Source organism: Olea europaea, unplaced genomic scaffold, assembly GCF_002742605.1.
Source record: "Olea europaea var. sylvestris unplaced genomic scaffold, O_europaea_v1 scaffold2298, whole genome shotgun sequence".
In the NCBI taxonomy this organism is placed as follows: domain Eukaryota; kingdom Viridiplantae; phylum Streptophyta; class Magnoliopsida; order Lamiales; family Oleaceae; genus Olea; species Olea europaea.
The window spans coordinates 1-17,944 of NW_019241065.1; the positions used below are offsets into that span (position 1 = coordinate 1).

Sequence of the window (17,944 nt, forward strand, 5' to 3'; positions counted from 1 at the left end):
TATATAAGATGATAAAAAAGGGAAAGGGGGCATGCATTCAAAATAAGATATTAAAGATGTAGTGAGCAGAAATGAAGATGCGGAACCTATCACAAGAAATGGTAAAAGGTGATTGCATTATACCTTGGGGACGGCTGCCTGAAATGTAAAATCTGAGTAGATATTAGGCGATTTGTTAAAAAATTGTGCCTCAATAAGTGCAGTCTCTGGGTTTTCAGGCTGCTTTAAGAATTTGAATGTAACTCTCAAGGAGCTGCTCTCGAATGCAACGATTGATGGAAGGGTCAGGCCATTCTTTTCAGCAACTGAAAGCAAGGGTATCGAAATATTAGGAACGAGTTAATGACGCCAACTAGATATGTACTTCGATGAAACATACCAGGCACTGATGAACTGGCTCCAAACCCATCCAACAAATCTATCATAGAACTTCCAACAAGAGAAGAGGCTTGTGCTGAGGTCAATGTGTCTAACATGTCCAGCGAATTTTTATTATCCTGATTGGGTGATAACATATTGTTCGTGGATGAGCCACTTTGAGCTGGAGGGGTTCCAATTGACAAAAGATCCAGTAAGACATCATTACTGCTCTTTTGGGTCTGATTGGTTCCTGAAATGTTAAAAGGGAAAAGAGAATGATTAAGAAAGTATGTTCGTAGGGGGGAATAATCTATATTAAGATATCTCCTCTTTCCCAAAATAGAAATTCAGTGTAGATACAACTTTCAAAACACACTATATGATCTAATGGAGAACGGTGATCTATCTACTTATATCATCAAAACGAACCAATACTTTTGTTGTATCCCTGCGACACGGACGACTAATCTCATTACGTGCCAAGTGACAATGACATGGAAACCAGTCATGTACGTTCGAATCTCAATTCTTACTTATGCAGGAATTGCTTAAGAAGCTTCTATAAAGGAGGGAGGGTTAGAGATCAGTATCATTTGAGACATGATTTTTAAAGAGATTTTCAAATAGTACAACTGAAATATATAACTGCAGAAGCTAATTGTCATTTCTCATCCATGCATAAGCAAAATCAACCTGGATGTGATAAAGCTGGTGACTGGTCAACACCAAGAAGATCCTGAAGAAAATCTCCACCAGAAGAGCTAGGCGCTGTAATGTCATCCGAAGTAAGATCAAGTAAATCAACAAGAGCGGATGAAGTGTGTTTAGAAACTCCATTTGGAGGGTTTAATGGAGCTCCTTCTGAAGTTGAAACCGCAGCTGGCACAGAACCGGCCCTTCTGCTGCTGTAGGTTGCCTCATCAAGGGCTGGCATCCTTTCAACCAGTGCAGACCTGAACAAATGTACCCAGAAGCTTATTAGAATCATACTTGAAACAATTCCTAACAAATTTTCTGCCAACAGACGAGTGGGGGAGAAGAAATAGCTTCCATACCTGATGTTATGATGCTTCTCAATGATAGAATTAAACTCAATGGCTCGTTGTTGCAGTTCAAGCACAAGGCTTCTTTTATAATGAAGGATAATATTATTTATTCTCCTGTAATACGTGATATTTGAATAATTTCAGACTCAGTTAAGGAAATTAAAGAACTTACCAAGCTACCATTATCAAAAATAAGCAAGCGTGCATTCAGGTCAATACAGTAATAAATACATTATATTTTACTAAAAGAAGGTAGAACCAAAAAGATCTAGACTTCTGACAAAAATGAATACTAGAATATAAGATCTGTAACATGACAAGGTCAGCAAAACAAATCATAAAAGAGAAAAAAATGTAAATATATAAATATGACAAGGTCTGTGACCACTACAATCATTCTACTAGTTGGCAACCAAGTGGACATATGTACAGTTTATCAGTATTTTCCAAGAAAAGCAATGACAACATACTGTGAACAGGATGAAAAATGACTTGACAGCTTTAACAGTGCAATCAGACACATTGATCGAGTCGGGAGATCCGAATGGCATCTAATAGCAGTTTCAACAACATCCACAGCTTCAGACTCTGTTACCTGCTCCAAACAACAAATTCATCAAAGATGCCCAAGAAAATAAGAGATACTGAAGCACAAAAAAGGACACTGGATGAGGTGCCGGTGGAAGTGATGGCACTTGTCAATGATACTCAATTGTTAGTCCCAAGTAAGTGTACATTTGTGATCTCATATAGCAACCATTTGTGATAAACTATGGAGATAAAGAAAATATGGCTCTTCAGCATCTCACAATTATTCATCAGATACCATTTTCTTCATCTCTCTTTTCAATTCATGGAAATAAATGGGCAATTTCATGGTTATACAGATGTGCCTGAGTCATCCATATTTTCAGTGAAAGTTTGATCATGAAAATTATTTGAGATAAACTTAAAGAAGCACGAACTCACAGTTATTGGATTTTCCCCAGCAAGCATTCCTGCATTATTAACCAACATTTCACCATATTCTCCAATGCACCAAACAGCAACTCGAACAAGAGTTTCCTTGCGAAAACAAGTTGACAGCGGATATACATAAGCACAAAAATAAACCAAATCATATACAGCATTCATCCTACTCCAGGCTTTAATTGCAAGGTAAGAGGTGCGGCTATAAGTTACCTGTTCACCTGCAGTTTGTACAGCTCTATACAGCGACCTAACAGTATATCCATGGAGGTTAGAAGCATTTGTGATCACAACAATAAGGGCATGCCACACTTCTTCCTTCACGTGATTTCCAGCCTGCAACGTGTTCACAAAAATCAACACTCGCATAAAGAAGACTAACTGCATTGTCTAGCATTAAGATAAAAGATAACGGAAAATAGCAACCAGTCCCCATTTGGGATCATTGCATTTGAGTTCCCAACCTTCAATTTTCCTAGAAAGGGATCTCCTTCGAACGGTTCCCATCAAAATGAGCATTAAATTGAGTAAAACACAATTTTGCCTCGATACAGATAAGCAAAAAAAATTTAAACATAAAAAGGGAAATTAAAGAAAGGTGAAAAAGACTCCTTACTCCTCTTCCATCCTCAGTCCCCACAATAATCCTACTGTTCAACCATCATCGTTCCCCCACTAAAAAAGATTCTTTCATTAATCATCATCGTTCCCCCACTAAAAAAGATTCTTTCATTAATCTTTTTTCAACAGGTAAGAAACTCAATGAAAATACTCCAAAAAGGTAGAAGAGTGCCTAAAATTCAAATTCAAAGACTCGTTTAGTGAACCTATAACTTGATCAAATGAATATAATCTCAAATGGAATGGAAAGTAGGGTGAGTGGTTGACCAGTGAAGGGGTTGAACAACAGGGAGGGGAGAGTGGACTGTAGAGAGGAGGAGGAGATGTTCACAGTGGGGAAGAGGAAAGGGGAAACTAGTGGGGACAGAGGGGTGTGAGGGGAAGTGTCTTCTTTTTCAATTTTCCTTGATTTCCCTTTCTTCTTTTGTTTTTTCTGTTTTCCCTTCATTTCTCTTTTTCATTAATTTTCCTGGTCTTTTCTTTTTTAATCATTTGAAAGTGAAGGCATTTTTCCTTTTCTAACAGTTAAAAGCACAAGGAACAGAGGAATAATAAAATCGAATGACTTTTTTACTCTTGTAAAGTTAGTATGGCATGAATCAGTAGACACACAATGGTTAAGAGACCAGCTACACATTACCTACAGAGTATTGTGCCATTGAAGAACAAATTTTCCACAAGATGAAAATCACAAAAATCAAGATGTTAAATTGAATTTGTGACCACATGAGAATGGATAAAATAAAAAAATAATGATATACACCAACAAGTAGAGCTGGCACCAATGGATTTATTAAAGGAACAAAGACCTGGATGATTGATGCATGGCTGAAGTAGACCTAATAAGCTCCGGTTAGAACAAGATGGAGAGCTAATGTAGCTTGATGTGCTTTTAAAAGATTTGATTTCATTGGACGTGTAGGGCTAGATTGAATGAAGCAGTGAAAAAGGATTCATATACCCCAAATTTATGGGAATGAGGCCTGCTTCTGGTTTTTACATGAGTGAATAAGTAGACACGGGCTGCACTAAAATAGTCGTGCCTTTTACATGATAAAGGAGACCCCGTGTTTGGCTATGTTCTCGCATCAAGAAGTAAAGAAAATTGTAGATATCTTTGGGCCCAAAATTAATGAGAGCTATTATATAAACCATCAAGATAAACCTAAAATTTAAAGCCAAGAAACAATACAGTAAAAGCTCTGCAACTATAACGCATACCGCAGACAGAATCTTCAGCATCTGATCAATGTACCAAATTTTCTCAGGGGAAAACCTGAAGCACCACAAAGCAGATGAGAGTTGTGTATCCAATGCAACATATATAACAATTCAAGTTAGTCAGTCTTAACTAATCATATTGCAATTTAACGCATCCAAATGTCTACTAGGAAGCACACAAAATAAAACAAGTAGGGAAAATAATTAGGTAGAACAATTATGGAAAAAATGCGTACCTAACTACATGATGAAGCTAATGTACAAAGATGGAAGGAAGAAATAAGACTAGAATAAGATTTCCAAAGATTTGTACACTCATGAGGACACGAGAGGAGGGACTTTACTTAGTAGAGAAACTAAAAAGAAAAGCCAAGAAAATGCTCCATAAGCAAATTGTTATTTCAGTACAAAGAGTTTCCATCAGACTTGGAGAACACGATAGACCACGAAAAATTTCCCACTGCTTGGAATCGTGAAACAAAACTCATATCCAGTTAAAAGCAAACTAACTAATGTACACTCTTCCAGAGTTACGAGAAGTGATACGCAGGAGCAATCACATGAACAAAGTACCCGTGAAGGATTATCATAAGTAAAATTTTTTGGACCAAGAAATAAGCAAATTGTTATTTCAGTACAAAGAGTTTTCATCAGACTTGGAGAACACGATAGACCAGGAAAAAATTCCCACTGCTTGGAATTGTGAAACAAAACTCATATCCAGTTAAAAGCAAACTAACTAATGTACACTCTTCCAGAGTTAAGAGAAGTGATACACAGGAGCAATCACATGAACAAAGTACCCGTGAAGGATTATCATAAGTAAAATTTTTTGGACCAAGAAACTAGATTAGAAAATCTCGATATATATGTAACCGCTGAACTTACTTCTCCACAACAGAGCAAATTTTTGCAGTAAGGTCTCCTTTAAACTCTGAGTCACATACTTCAAGGTAGTCAATCAGCTCTTTTGTCAGAGATTTCACATTGCTTTCATTTACCAGAAGATATACAAGATCAAGGGCCCTTTTACGTATCGAAGCATCTGAATCCTGGCATTAAAATAAGCAACCAAGAATTTCTAAGATGTTAGTACAGATATCATAAAATGATAGAGAATTAATGGAAAAACAGAGAGGAACACGAGCAAATACGCATAGGTCATGCAATTCAAGCAAAACCCATTTACATCAGGAGAGCTTGAAAAGCATTTCATCTGTCCATATTTATTGGTCCTTAGGTTGGGAAAGGTCCTAATTACCGTCAAATTTAGAAAAAATCCATATAAAATAGCAAACTGTTTTCATGATGGGCAATATGGTTTTTCTTGGGGTTGTGGAGGGCAGTGTTTTCTTGACTTGAGAAAGATTAATATTCTTTCATAAGCTAATATACAATTCTGAGAACTAAACAACTACACATAATTTATCAGCTAACATCTAGAAGCACAAAAGTCAAGACCAGAGGTAACTATGTGTGTAACAACTCAGAGATGCATGGTTTTCCACATAAATAGATGAAACTGATCAACTTAATTTCAAATTTTGAAAACGTTTTGGGGATAAAACAGATATAGAAATACAGATACCTTTACACATTCCAAGAGTGTTGTTCGATGCCTCTGCACAGCTTGACTATCTAAGGCAATAGCTTTCATCAGCATGTTCAAAGCAACATATCTGTCACAATTGAGTTTAAACACTATCAGACACAAAGCATGAACGAGAGAAGCAATAAACTATTTATCCGGATATGATTTGAACTTATTGAGATGGAAAAAGTTCCAGTAGAAAACAAGAAGTCACTCGAATCGTTAATTATGATCAGAACAAGGCAATTCGTAGAAAACAAGTCAACAAGTTCAGGTTCCTGAAATTCCAGAAAAGCAAAATAATAGAGTGAACAACATGCAGATGCAGTTAGTTTATGAGGTAAAAGTAATTGTTGGGCATGAAGGTAGTACCTTACAAACTTCAACAAACTCCTCTAGCACACTAAGTAAATTAAGAAGCAATACTTATTATTAAATATGCAAGCACAAACCATTTGATGTGGAAGAATCTCAGACAACTAAATTATTGATTTTCCCAGGAACGTTTTACATCAATTGGTTTTTACTATGGTTGCAAATAAATAGTATAATACATTATTATCAATAGAGCTTTACACCGGCAAACACACCATTGCAAATCAAGCATTCAAGCATGTCGAAGCCTCGTTAACAGCACGAGACATCACTGGGACCAGATAATGCCCAGACAAACAATGTCTTGCACCAACAGATTTAGCAGCACTCACAAAGTTTTAACATCACACAATGAAGTAGCAATATATAGGTAAAAGTAATAAGATCACAAAAATGGCATGGAGGGCATAACAGACATAAGATCTGCAAAATATGGGGTGTGAGATATAGCAGACATAAAATTTGCAATATAATCGTATATGAACTTCTATAAGATTACTTAACTTAAATGTCTTCATTCAAATTTTCATAATTGATGGGCAACTTTGCAGTGTAAGTTCTTTTTATGGCATAATCAGTTCTAAATAAAAGAAACTATATAAGTATAAAATTTCACTGCTGCTAATTAGGAACAAACTTATTTTTTAAAGAAGGTACTTAGACTGATGTAAAATTATGGTTCCAAACATACATCACTCATGGAGACTATTCAATTTGGACGGAGGGAGTATAGAATGATGATACTAGTTGTATTATCAATTTTACATTTTGCAGCAACTCACAATAACTCTAGTTCCCCTTGTTCTTCTATAGAATAAACCAGAGGCAAGTACTCATGGCAGGATCCTTATGTGTTCGATCTATTATTCAGATTAGTCCAGCAAGCAGGGATACACTGTCTTGCACTTAAAATAACAAAAATATAAATGTTCGAAGACAAAAAATGATATAGATACGACATATGAGTCATGTCCTCGGCAAATTGAAAAAAAGTGCAAACCAAATTTACGAAGATAACCTGATATTGTTATCACGGCTGGACAAAAATTTCCCCAAGATATTGACTGCAAGCACCCGTAATCCACCATTATCTTCAATGCTCATAATTGTAGCAACACATTCATAGAGGATGGCATTTCCTGCATTCTTTTTTGACTCAGTTTTGGTAGCCACCTACAGAAGAAAATAACACATCAACAATAGAACAAGGGGAAAGAGAGCAAGTTTTGTAATTCTATTAATAGCATTGGCAACAGAAAGAGAACAAGTCAAAAATCTTAGCAGGATGGTGGAAGAGTGCTATATTCTTCTTCCAAAGCTAAAGGTTGCAAAGCAAGTTAATATCATGTCAAAGAAAAGATGCAAAAGTAAATCAACTTCACAAGATTGGGAGTTCCAACAAAATGGAGAAATGCCTTATTCAAATGATGAATGAATTATGTCTTCACAAAATCATCTACACTACTTGTGGAACATGTAGAGAAGCTAGATTGCTGTATTCTTCTTTCAAAGCTAAAGGTTGCAAAGAAAATTAGTATCATGTCAAAGAAAACTATAAACAAAATTATTTTGATTCAACGAACTAGACTACTTGTGAAACATGAGAGAAACTAGAGTGCTGTGTTCTTCTTTCAAAGCTAAAGGTTGCAAAGCAAGTTAATATCATGTCCAAGAAAAGATGCAAAAGTAAATCAACTTCATGAGATTAGGAGTTCCAACAAATTGGAGAAATGCCTTATTCAAATGATGAATGAATTATGTCTTCTAAAAATCATCTACACTACTTGTGGAACATGTAGAGAAACTATTTGCAGTGGAAGCACATACCGAAAAGCAATCAGAAATGGACATACTGATGTGAGAAATTGCAAAACGCAAGGACCATTTATAGTTTAAATTTTTTATCTGAATATAACAAGGAGAGCAATTAAACAATTGAGCATGAGACACATTAACTTACCTGAGCAAGAATATCATTCATAGTATCACTAGAATCAGCATCTCCTTGGCCCAACACGCACGAAAGCTTGAGCAATCTAATATGAAGAAAAGGGTCTGCAATCCCAGAAACATCATACTCCGGTGAATATGAACTGTTCACCACATCCTTTAGAACTCTGACTAAGCCATCTGTGCATTTCTAGAACCCAAAGAGAAAAGAAAAAAGGTGAAATCATGCCATGAAGGAAAAATAGTTTAAATATACTTAGGCCAAGAATATACACAAGTGGCTAAGCCCAATAAAATCATTCATCAATCAATTTTGGAAGCTAACTTGCTACTTTCAAGGTCAAAAGTCCAATAAAAAATGATGCTCCAAAGAGGAAATACCATAATTTTAAGGTAATAGACCCCTGTCAAAAATGCTGTAATGATACTATTACAATTTATGACAGATAAACAGCAGTATATGACCAAGCTAGACAGGTCAACAGCACAGAATTTTCCAGCCCAGTTCAAAGGCCGGTATAAGGTACTGGAAGTAAGAGAGATGATCAGACAAGTTAGCTTGTGAACCTTACAATTATATCACAGTGTAGAATCCATGTTGATAAGAACATTAAGTAAACAGCAAAAGCAAATTGCCAAAATAGAAGTATACCCGAGTGATGGTAAAAAGAAGGTTGTATCTTAGCACACTTTAGAGAAATCTCATCTTACAAACAGCAGGCATCATTCCATCAAATTTTAACTTCTTATAAATAACTGTAGGGAACGTATAGAGTGAGCAATTGTTTACTTACCTTTCTTAAATGCTCAAGAGCTTCTTTACTGACTTTACATAGATCTGTACAAAGCTGGACTCCAGTTAATAACACTCCATGGTGTTTTTCTTTGAGCAACGCAGCAGCAGGATTTACAAAGTTTTCTGCCAGGTCGGGTACCTTCTTTATTATCCTTATAGAGCATAATGCAGCCTACAGTAGACAGAAATCACCATTAATACAGGCAGTGAAAAGTTTTGGGTCTCTGGTGAACAATTTTCTGGAAAAGTTGAAGTAATTGATTATAGAACTGAGCCTTTGTTTATTTCAAGGACCTGAATAAGTTCTACACCCAAAAGAAATCTCAGAAAAAAGCAAAGGTAATGAACACCGTGAGAATTATCAGTAGTCCAAAGGAAAAATTCTATTATTACTTTTTCGAATTGACGAATAAGCTTAAAATTAGCACATCAAAGAAAAAATTATAAAGAAGAAAAGATGGTCCCATGCTAAGTATATAAAAAGGGATTCAGGGTGCATCTTTTTCACACTTCAAATAGCTCGGAAATGTATCACTCATAAAGAACGTCAATTTGCAGATCCTCCAAAAAGTGTATGCAGAAGATGGCACGATGGAATGAACCTGTGTGCTTAGTAGAGATTAACTTGAAAGTACCAGATCCAGGGAAAGTGAAAACACATTAAAAAAATAAATAAATAAACAAATTGTTAAAACCAAGCATCCATTGTTATTGTTAATTCTGATGTAACTTTTGTTATGTCGGACTGAGGAGGACATTCTAGCCAATAAGCCAATATACGTTGCTCACCCCACTTACAAATGAAGGACATAGGTCAGATGGACACTCAAGATTGTTTCACTTCAAGAGTGTCTCACGTATAAAATCTTATAATGAATTACTTGAAACTAATGTAACTTGTTTTTGGGGTTGGAAGAGCTTGATGGACAGAGATTTGTGACAAATTCAAGCATGCAGTATGGAACAAACCAATAAGTGAACATCTAAACCAGCTTATTAACGAGGATCCCTGCAGTCCATAAAAAAGACATGCATGCACAAACAAAATTAATAAAAAGAATAATTTATGCCCAAAGTCAGAGGATGCCATTCTATTGTAGTTAAATCCATATATGGAGCATAAAGTTGTACTTAGACATTGTTATAAGAGAGATTCTTGAACAGCATTCAAGAAGAAGACTTACTTTCTTCCTGATATTTGGATCCCTAAATTGAAGTAATCTTTCAACTTCAGGGGCAAGATCACGAGCCATTTCTGCAGAACAGATATTTCCCAAGGCACAAAGAGCAAGTCCAGCAATATACTGGTTGGTGTGGTTAAGATCTCTGTGCATAAGTTAAGGAGTCTGAATGGAAATACAAACTTCAATTTTATATCCAGCTAAGAAACGAATTATTAGTAGTAAATTCATTACATATACAACCATAGGATTGGTAGTCTTTTCCTTTTATATGTCAATTTAATCTCCTTCTTTAATTCTGGGTGTAGGTGAACATGCAAAAGTCGCATCAAAGAGAACCTAATATAAAAAAAATTAATTTTAGAATGGACACTGTTTTATTGAGTTGGTAACCAGCATCAGAACTTCCTGTCTTTCGTCAAGAAGCAACATAAGGCCAAGATATCCTATTCTCTTCTCTGGGAATCCAGGAGATGCAATTAGCTTCAGGCATTCCATTTGACCAAAATGTGTGGGGTAACCAAGCATGTGAATGAACATGAGCTTAGCCAGATTCCGATGGCTATAATCTTGGTCATTTTCACTAATTGCAGCTCGAATAGCAGCACATTCTTTTCTGACAACAGCACGTTCCTCTGCTGCAGTTTTGCAAGCACGTATAGCCCGAATCATGTCTCTGGAAGAAAGCATAGATAATTAGGTTGCAAAGAATATTTTACCATGTAATTTTCTCTTAGTTGCGCGTTATTTTCTTCGGTGAAATATTTTCTTGAATTGACAAAATAGGTGATGATGACAGAAATGAAAGTCTAATTCACAGTAAGTACATACTTGTTCTATACATGTACAAATAAATTATTGAAGCAAACTCTTGTTTACCATACACTTTAAGGAGTAACTTAAAATATTTATTTATTTTTATTTCATATGTATAATAAAAAAATTCTATGCCCGCTGTATCAAGGCGTACATCCGTGTGATCGAGACTCTACGAAACTATACGATACAGCTGAAAGCAAAAACTGTAACTAGCACAATTCCCTGCTTCTTAACTTAATATTCTATATGGCAGCTTTTAATTCACTATGATCAAAAAATTTGATTGTTTCTACTTGATCTAATAATCGAGGACGTCAAGATGAAAGTTGTTCATCTATATGGAAACTTAAGAAAAAGTCACAATAAATCTTGTGACAAAGATAAATAATATATAGCTAATATAAAACAGAGATTTAAACAAATACCGCCAGTCATCATGAATATCAAAACAATCAGATGACAAATATTATGATCGTTATTGTAATTATAATTCAACTATTAGTTATCCAGGCATTACATAATAATATACATTCTAAAGAAAGTCATAATTTTATTCCAAACTTCTCATTTACATTCATACTACACCTAATGAGTTGCATCTTGTAGTTTTCATTCCTAAATTTTGAAGAGAATTGTTCAATGTACTTCTAAGAAGAAATCACACTTATCCATACATGTCATACGCCAAATTTTCCCTCGTCATCAGGTAATTTTTTATGGATTCTAATAGCTTAGTCAATTCAAGGCTTGGATGCACATAATAAAGCAAGGAAAAAAGAATAAAGAGCAAAATAATGCTCAGTTGCAGGAAATTGATACATTAAACAATCTTAATTGCATTTGACATGGAGAGCTACTTAAAAAAGCACATGTAAACACAGATTTGAGCGAACGAGTGAAGACGGTGCCTTGATCATGTCATGCCATCTCATTCAAATAACTGTTCTAATTAGCTCAAGTAAAGCTCTGTCTGACTTACCAGGGAAAAAAGCCACATGAAATCTTGTTTCATGTCCCGTATACAACAGATTTAAGCATTACCTTCACAAAATCATTTTGAGCCCACAATAAACCTCTTATGAGCCTAGACTTGTCTAAGCCCAAGTTTTTCTTCATGATGTTCCTGATCACTCTCTTCTGTCCCTTTTTTTTCCAATTCTTGTACTCTACTCCTTTAACTTTTCCTTGTTAGGACCATATGATGTTCCAAAAAAATGCCCAAACTGTGTAATTATTTTCTGTCCATCTACAGACTTTATTCTTCCCTTTATAGGTGTTATCCTCTCTGTCTAGATGGATGAGTAAATATATAAAATTAGAAGTATAATAAAAGGAAGACATATAGAAAACCTGGGCTCCCACTTTCATCATAAATCTCTAAGAAATCGTCCAAAATCTCCCCTTCAACATCCTATTCTACGAACGAATAATCACCCCCAACATCATGAACACAATGCTACGAGTTTTAAGTCACTTTCCCAAGAGACAAGACAGATTTCAATTAGCGTCGGACCATCCAACATCCATAACTAGAAACCTTTTTCTATGATATATATATATATATAATTTTTTTTTGTAAGCTTCATTCAGTTTTCTTTCAATGATGCTAATACCTAACATCACTTGTTCAAATTCTCTAGGGTTACACTCCAGCAGTATCAGTATGTAGCATAATACAGGCACCACAAGTGGTTAATGTCTACGGATGCCTAACTTATCACACCGGTACTTTCAGTAGTATATCCAATGATCTAATAATCAATTCCTTGATATATAGAAATTCCCTCCTTTAATGTCAACATCAAATAATAGTTTGAGTTGGTTTAATTAACAACAAACGATATCAAACTTCAAGAACAATAGAATATATAAATCCCAAATTACTATCAAATTATATTCTCGTTAACTATTGATCAGTTCTTCCATTCACTCTCAGTATTATTCACCTTTATAACTTCTCAACGAGTCAATATTCATGGCATTTAAGTATTAATAAACAAGCTCCGTTCTTGCAGTTTATTCGCTCCACGGACACAAAGAAATGATTTTTTTTTTTTTTCCTCGAGCAATCATACCATTATATCCTCGTAAAATGAGACCTAAGTGACTCATTACCAATAATTAAAATAAAACCAATTGAATCATAGTTAAAACACGGAAATTCAAGCAGAAATAAAGCAATTACAAGCAATCACGACTCAGTCAGAAATTTTTAAACCTGATCCAAGCAAATTCTAAGAAAATGCAAAACATTCAAAAGAAAGGGAAAGAAATTTACAACTAACCTCAGGCGGGTGCCCGAGGAAAATGGGTTCATGATTGGGTCCGTTTTGAAACTACGGGATATCTCTACCAGATCCAGCCGTAGAATGATTCTTGCACAGCTTCCTCTAAATTTTCACAAGCCCAGATGAGATAACCGAGTGAAAAGGCAAAACTGAGATCGGAGGGAGGTAAAATTTGGTGAGAACCGAAAACTCGATCTTCAATATAAGTGGAGAAGAAAATCTATTTATTTTTTTCTTTTTCATTTTTATTTTCTTTAATAAATTGGGAAAATTGCAGCAGCAGTCCAACACACCGTCGATTAACCTGAAAAATTAAAAAAAATGAAGTTTGACCATTTTAAAGAGGGGCAATATGTCCTTACGGTGTTTTGGATGATTTTAGTTACAAGGGATTTTGTGGTTTTCAGCTATGAGCGGGGGCTGCGGTGTCATTCTAGATCTAGATCTGATTTGTTGGACTTCATCCTCTTCGAGTGACGTTCTAGTGTTGGTATTATGGTGATGGCGAGGTTGGTAGCGATTGTAGGGGTGCTAATGGTGTTTGGGTGGCGATGACTTTATTGAATTTGGCAATGGTGGTGATTTTATTGGATTTGGTGATGGTGACAATTTTCGTTGACGACAACTATGTTAGATCTGGCAATGGATTGGGTGGTGGCAATGTGATTTTGTAATTGAAAAATGGTGGTTTGTTGGTGGTTGTGGTGGTGAGTTGGTGGAAGTGGTGGTTTTGAAGTTGTAAATGGTAGTTTTGTTGGTAGCGGTGGATGCGACGATGGTGATGCAGTAGATGTGGGTGGGATGCGCGTGACTAATTATTTAGTTGAATATGATTAATAAATTGATTAATTTGTGACTCATAAATTAGTTATTTAGTGACAAAAAAATAATAGGTGATCGATAATTTGTAGTTAATAAATATTATGTGATATAAGAATTTGAGTCTTAACTTAAAAAATTTATGATTTGTGACTTGAAATTTTTTTAATTATACCGATGAATAAATTATGAACTACAAAATTTTTAATCTATGACCATCAAATAACTTATGACCTATAAAAAATTTATTTTTCATTGAGAAATAATTTGTGACATTGATATGTTTAACTAATTATTTCTCAAATAAAATTTAATTAATATCCAAATTTTAAAATTTTAAACCTGTTTCTTAGTTTGAAATGAATTATACAATGAAATTTTGCATAGAGAACGAGTTGAGAGAGATGACGTAGAGAGATATACAATGAGAGGAGAAATTTTGATTGGTTTAATGATTAGTTTTGTTTTATAATACTTTTATTAATATTTAAAATTTCAATTATCTGATTTTTGGAAAAAAAAAATGTAAATATTATGGTGCATTTGATTACAAACATGAAATTTGTATGGAAAGAAAATAAATTATAGATAATTCAATTGTCCACAATCGCTACCAACCTCACCATCACCATAATGCCAACACCAAAACGTCACTCGAAGAGGATGAAATCCAGCAAATTAGATCCAAAACTAGAACGCCGCCGCAGCCCCCGCTCATAACCAAAAACCACAAAATATTGCTCAATGCTACTTTTTAGATTGCTCTCCGATCGTGCTACGATCACGCCGACGATGATGTCATGTGTGGAGTTCGCTTCCGAAGTAGTTGTGTATGGGTCATCTTCGTCGTCATCTATTAAATTAGGGCGGCATAGAGAACGAGTTGAGAGAGATGGGTAGAGAGATATACAATGAGAGGAGAAATTTTGATTGGTTTTAGGATTAGTTTAATTTTATAATACTTTTATTAATATTTAAAATTTCAATTATCAGATTTTTGAAAAATAAAATGTAAATCTTAGGATGCGTTTGATTGCAAACATGGAATTTGCATGGAAAGAAAATATATTCTAGATAATTCGATTGTCCAGAATTTATTTGCATGAAAATCGTCGATTAAATATGTTCGATTGATTTAATTTTCAACCTAGAAAATATTTTACTTGTCCGTTTTTTGTTTGTTGGTCGACGAGAGAGAGAAAGATGGAGTGAATTCTCTGGAAAATAAAATCACACTTCCCTTAAAAAAAATATTTTTCTTGATTTTATGGAAAATATAATTATGACCAAAAGTAAGAATATATTTTTCATGAAAAAATGGTAATCAAACAACAAAAAAGTAGAAATTTGAATGAAAAATCACATTTTTCATAAAAAATATTGACAATCAAACAAACGCACCCTTAATTTTGAATTGAGAAGTATAAAAGTCTGATTACAAGTAATCCCCACTTTGGACTACACGTCTAGCCCAAAGAAGTTAAAGATAGACACATTAGGCCATGAATGGGCCGGGGCCCACCAATAATAAGCCCAAGAAGCTAGTTGCTAAGCAGATTCCCTTCATTATAGCACATGGGCGGAGATTCAACATGTATTGCCTCTACGTCAATCTACAAACTAGCATGTACATTGTTGGTGTTTGAACAACTAGACCGATCAATAATTGAGCCTATTCAAATTTGTCTCGCTTAAACTAGATAGGGTGTTAAAGAACCCACAAACCAGTTCAAAAAATCATCAAACAAGGGCGTAATGATTCTACCTCGATGTCAATAAATTCTATAAAGCTTCTCTTAAGAGAATCCCTTCGTTACACACGACTTAAAATCACTTTCGAATTCACTCATAAGCATTTACACATTGGGAGTAGGGTTTGAGATGGGCCAATCAACCCGTAGACACCCAAGCTTAGCTCAACTTGTGTCTAAATCCTAGTTGAGCCCCACAAGCTAAATCAAGTTGTCCACATGCCCAAACGAGTTGAACTGTTTCTTTTTTATTTTTTAAAAAATAAATTAACAAAATAGCCCCAAAAAGAGCAATATTTTAGAGAAATTAATAGAACAAGTTCAAAAAATATGAAAAAATGAGCTGATCTACAAGTCCATTATGTTGGAATGTGAGCTCAACTCGATTCATGATTCATTTCAAAACAAACTCAAGCCTTCTATGAGCAAAGTCGAACCGATGAGTGGATCTAGCCTTGAATGAGGGTGCCCCCCCCCCCCCCCCCCCCCCAACCCCACAAAAAAAAAATAAGAAAAATGGGGAGAATAGATCGTATAAAAATAACATCAATAGAGTTTCAACCTCGGACAGCCCCCTCGAGATACAAGTATATATCGTCCTTCTTGTTCTTATTAGAATGACAAAGAAAACAAAATCAACCACGAGCAGATGCAAGGTTGGCTTGAAATTTGATCGTTTATTTTTTTATTGGTAAAATATGTATTTGGGAGAAAAATAATTTTTTGGATAATGGGACTCAGATAGGGGCCATAAATATTCCAACATTTCTCAAATTAATTAATATTCTCTAACGCACATGATTTGCAGACTAATTTTTTATCAATTCCAAAATTTTAAACTTAACTTTTCCTAGTCACGTGCACATGTGCCTTGGATTCTTGTACTTCTAACAAAATACTGCCATGTTCTGAAATAAACTAGAATAATTTTTACAGACATTCCTGTGCAAGAGTTAAGTTGGTACTAACTACTAAATAAAATGTCTGGTCCTAAAAGCTTCTAGATGTAGCCCAAATTGATGTTTTTATATGGACGGCATTAGCAAACATTGGATCTATCAATTCCATTGCACAACTTTAAAAAAGAAACAAATGTTTGTCTTCATCCAGGAAGGAATCCAACCGGCTTTTCGAGCGAAATTTCATTCTCATCAGTCATTCTGTCCATATCTATTAGTTTGACTAACGGAAAAGTAAATGAAATAGAGCATCAAAAATAAGATAATCCATTTTCATTGGACACTTAAAAAACATTTTTTCTCCAAGACTACAAATAGATTTTCGCTATTACGGCAAACTTAGCACTACGAATATATGATATACCTGACTTTTTAGCCATCAAGAAGTCTTGAGGAAGTAATGGTGTATAATAATCAACGTCCATGGGTATAGTTGAGTCGAGCACGAATTTTAGAGACATCATATGACGGGATCACATTGTCGAGGGGCTTTATTATAACATCGCGCTGCCCTTCTTGCTCCTGAACTGCTCCAAACACAATCTCGCTGGTGTTCGCCGAGGTTTGTTCATAGTAAGTTTGAGGTATGGACGAATGATATCGATGATGATGTTTTTTCTGAGTTTGCTGATTCTGGACGTCACCTTCCCATCCATCGTAAAAAGCACGACTTTGTTTAAGTCGTTGCATTTTCTCAGAATCTTTGGACATGAAGGCATAGGTTTTTCGAGGAGTCGGGGTCCTGGTCTCAATGGAAGGGGGCTCATCTTCATCTGGTATAACAAAGCTATCTTGTTGAACAGGCCAAGCATTTGAATACTTGTGCTGTTGTACTTGGTTTTGATACTGATGATTATACTGATTCCTTCTGAACACAGGAAAAACTCCTCCAAGAATTTCAGCAGCAGATGCTCCAGTTTGTGCAACCAGTCTCCCTAATGACCCGAAAAAGCTTTCTTCGAGTTTCTCCTGCTCGTCTTCTGTCGGAATCAGTGGTGGTCTTACTGATGACTTCAGCTGCATCTGGTACGGATTCTGATTTACAGTACTTGCTTTCAAGATTCCTTGCTCCTTTAAAGACAAATAACAAAAGGTAAAAGTCAACGATCATAAGGAGCATACAAGCAAAGATCCACAGTAATCAGGGTACTCTTCGCATTTTCTAATTTTCATTGGGTAGCAATTTTCGTCAGAAGAG

General features: G+C 35.2%; 2 protein-coding genes across 2 annotated transcripts in view; both read right to left on the reverse strand.

The window, feature by feature from the left end:
- Positions 1-38: 38 nt before the first annotated feature.
- Positions 39-13,327, reverse strand: LOC111381364 (AP-1 complex subunit gamma-2-like). Its single transcript, XM_023005140.1, has 16 exons — positions 13,215-13,327; positions 10,484-10,786; positions 10,114-10,255; positions 8,928-9,101; positions 8,144-8,323; positions 7,202-7,356; positions 5,806-5,896; positions 5,106-5,269; positions 4,218-4,272; positions 2,589-2,711; positions 2,376-2,471; positions 1,877-2,001; positions 1,416-1,520; positions 1,054-1,313; positions 380-610; positions 39-305 (listed from the first exon to the last, which is right to left on the reverse strand). The coding sequence occupies exons 1-16, from the start codon at positions 13,244-13,246 to the stop codon at positions 118-120; spliced, it is 2,424 nt and encodes an 807-aa protein (XP_022860908.1). The 5' UTR covers positions 13,247-13,327; the 3' UTR covers positions 39-117.
- Positions 13,328-16,863: 3,536 nt separating this feature from the next.
- The window catches only part of LOC111381366, a 3,972-nt gene continuing 2,891 nt past the window's right edge, over positions 16,864-17,944 (reverse strand). Inside the window, exon 7 of the mRNA XM_023005143.1 lies at positions 16,864-17,817. Within this exon, the coding sequence (XP_022860911.1) occupies positions 17,161-17,817 (657 nt within the window). The 3' untranslated portion in view covers positions 16,864-17,160. The remainder of the gene's footprint in view (positions 17,818-17,944) is intronic.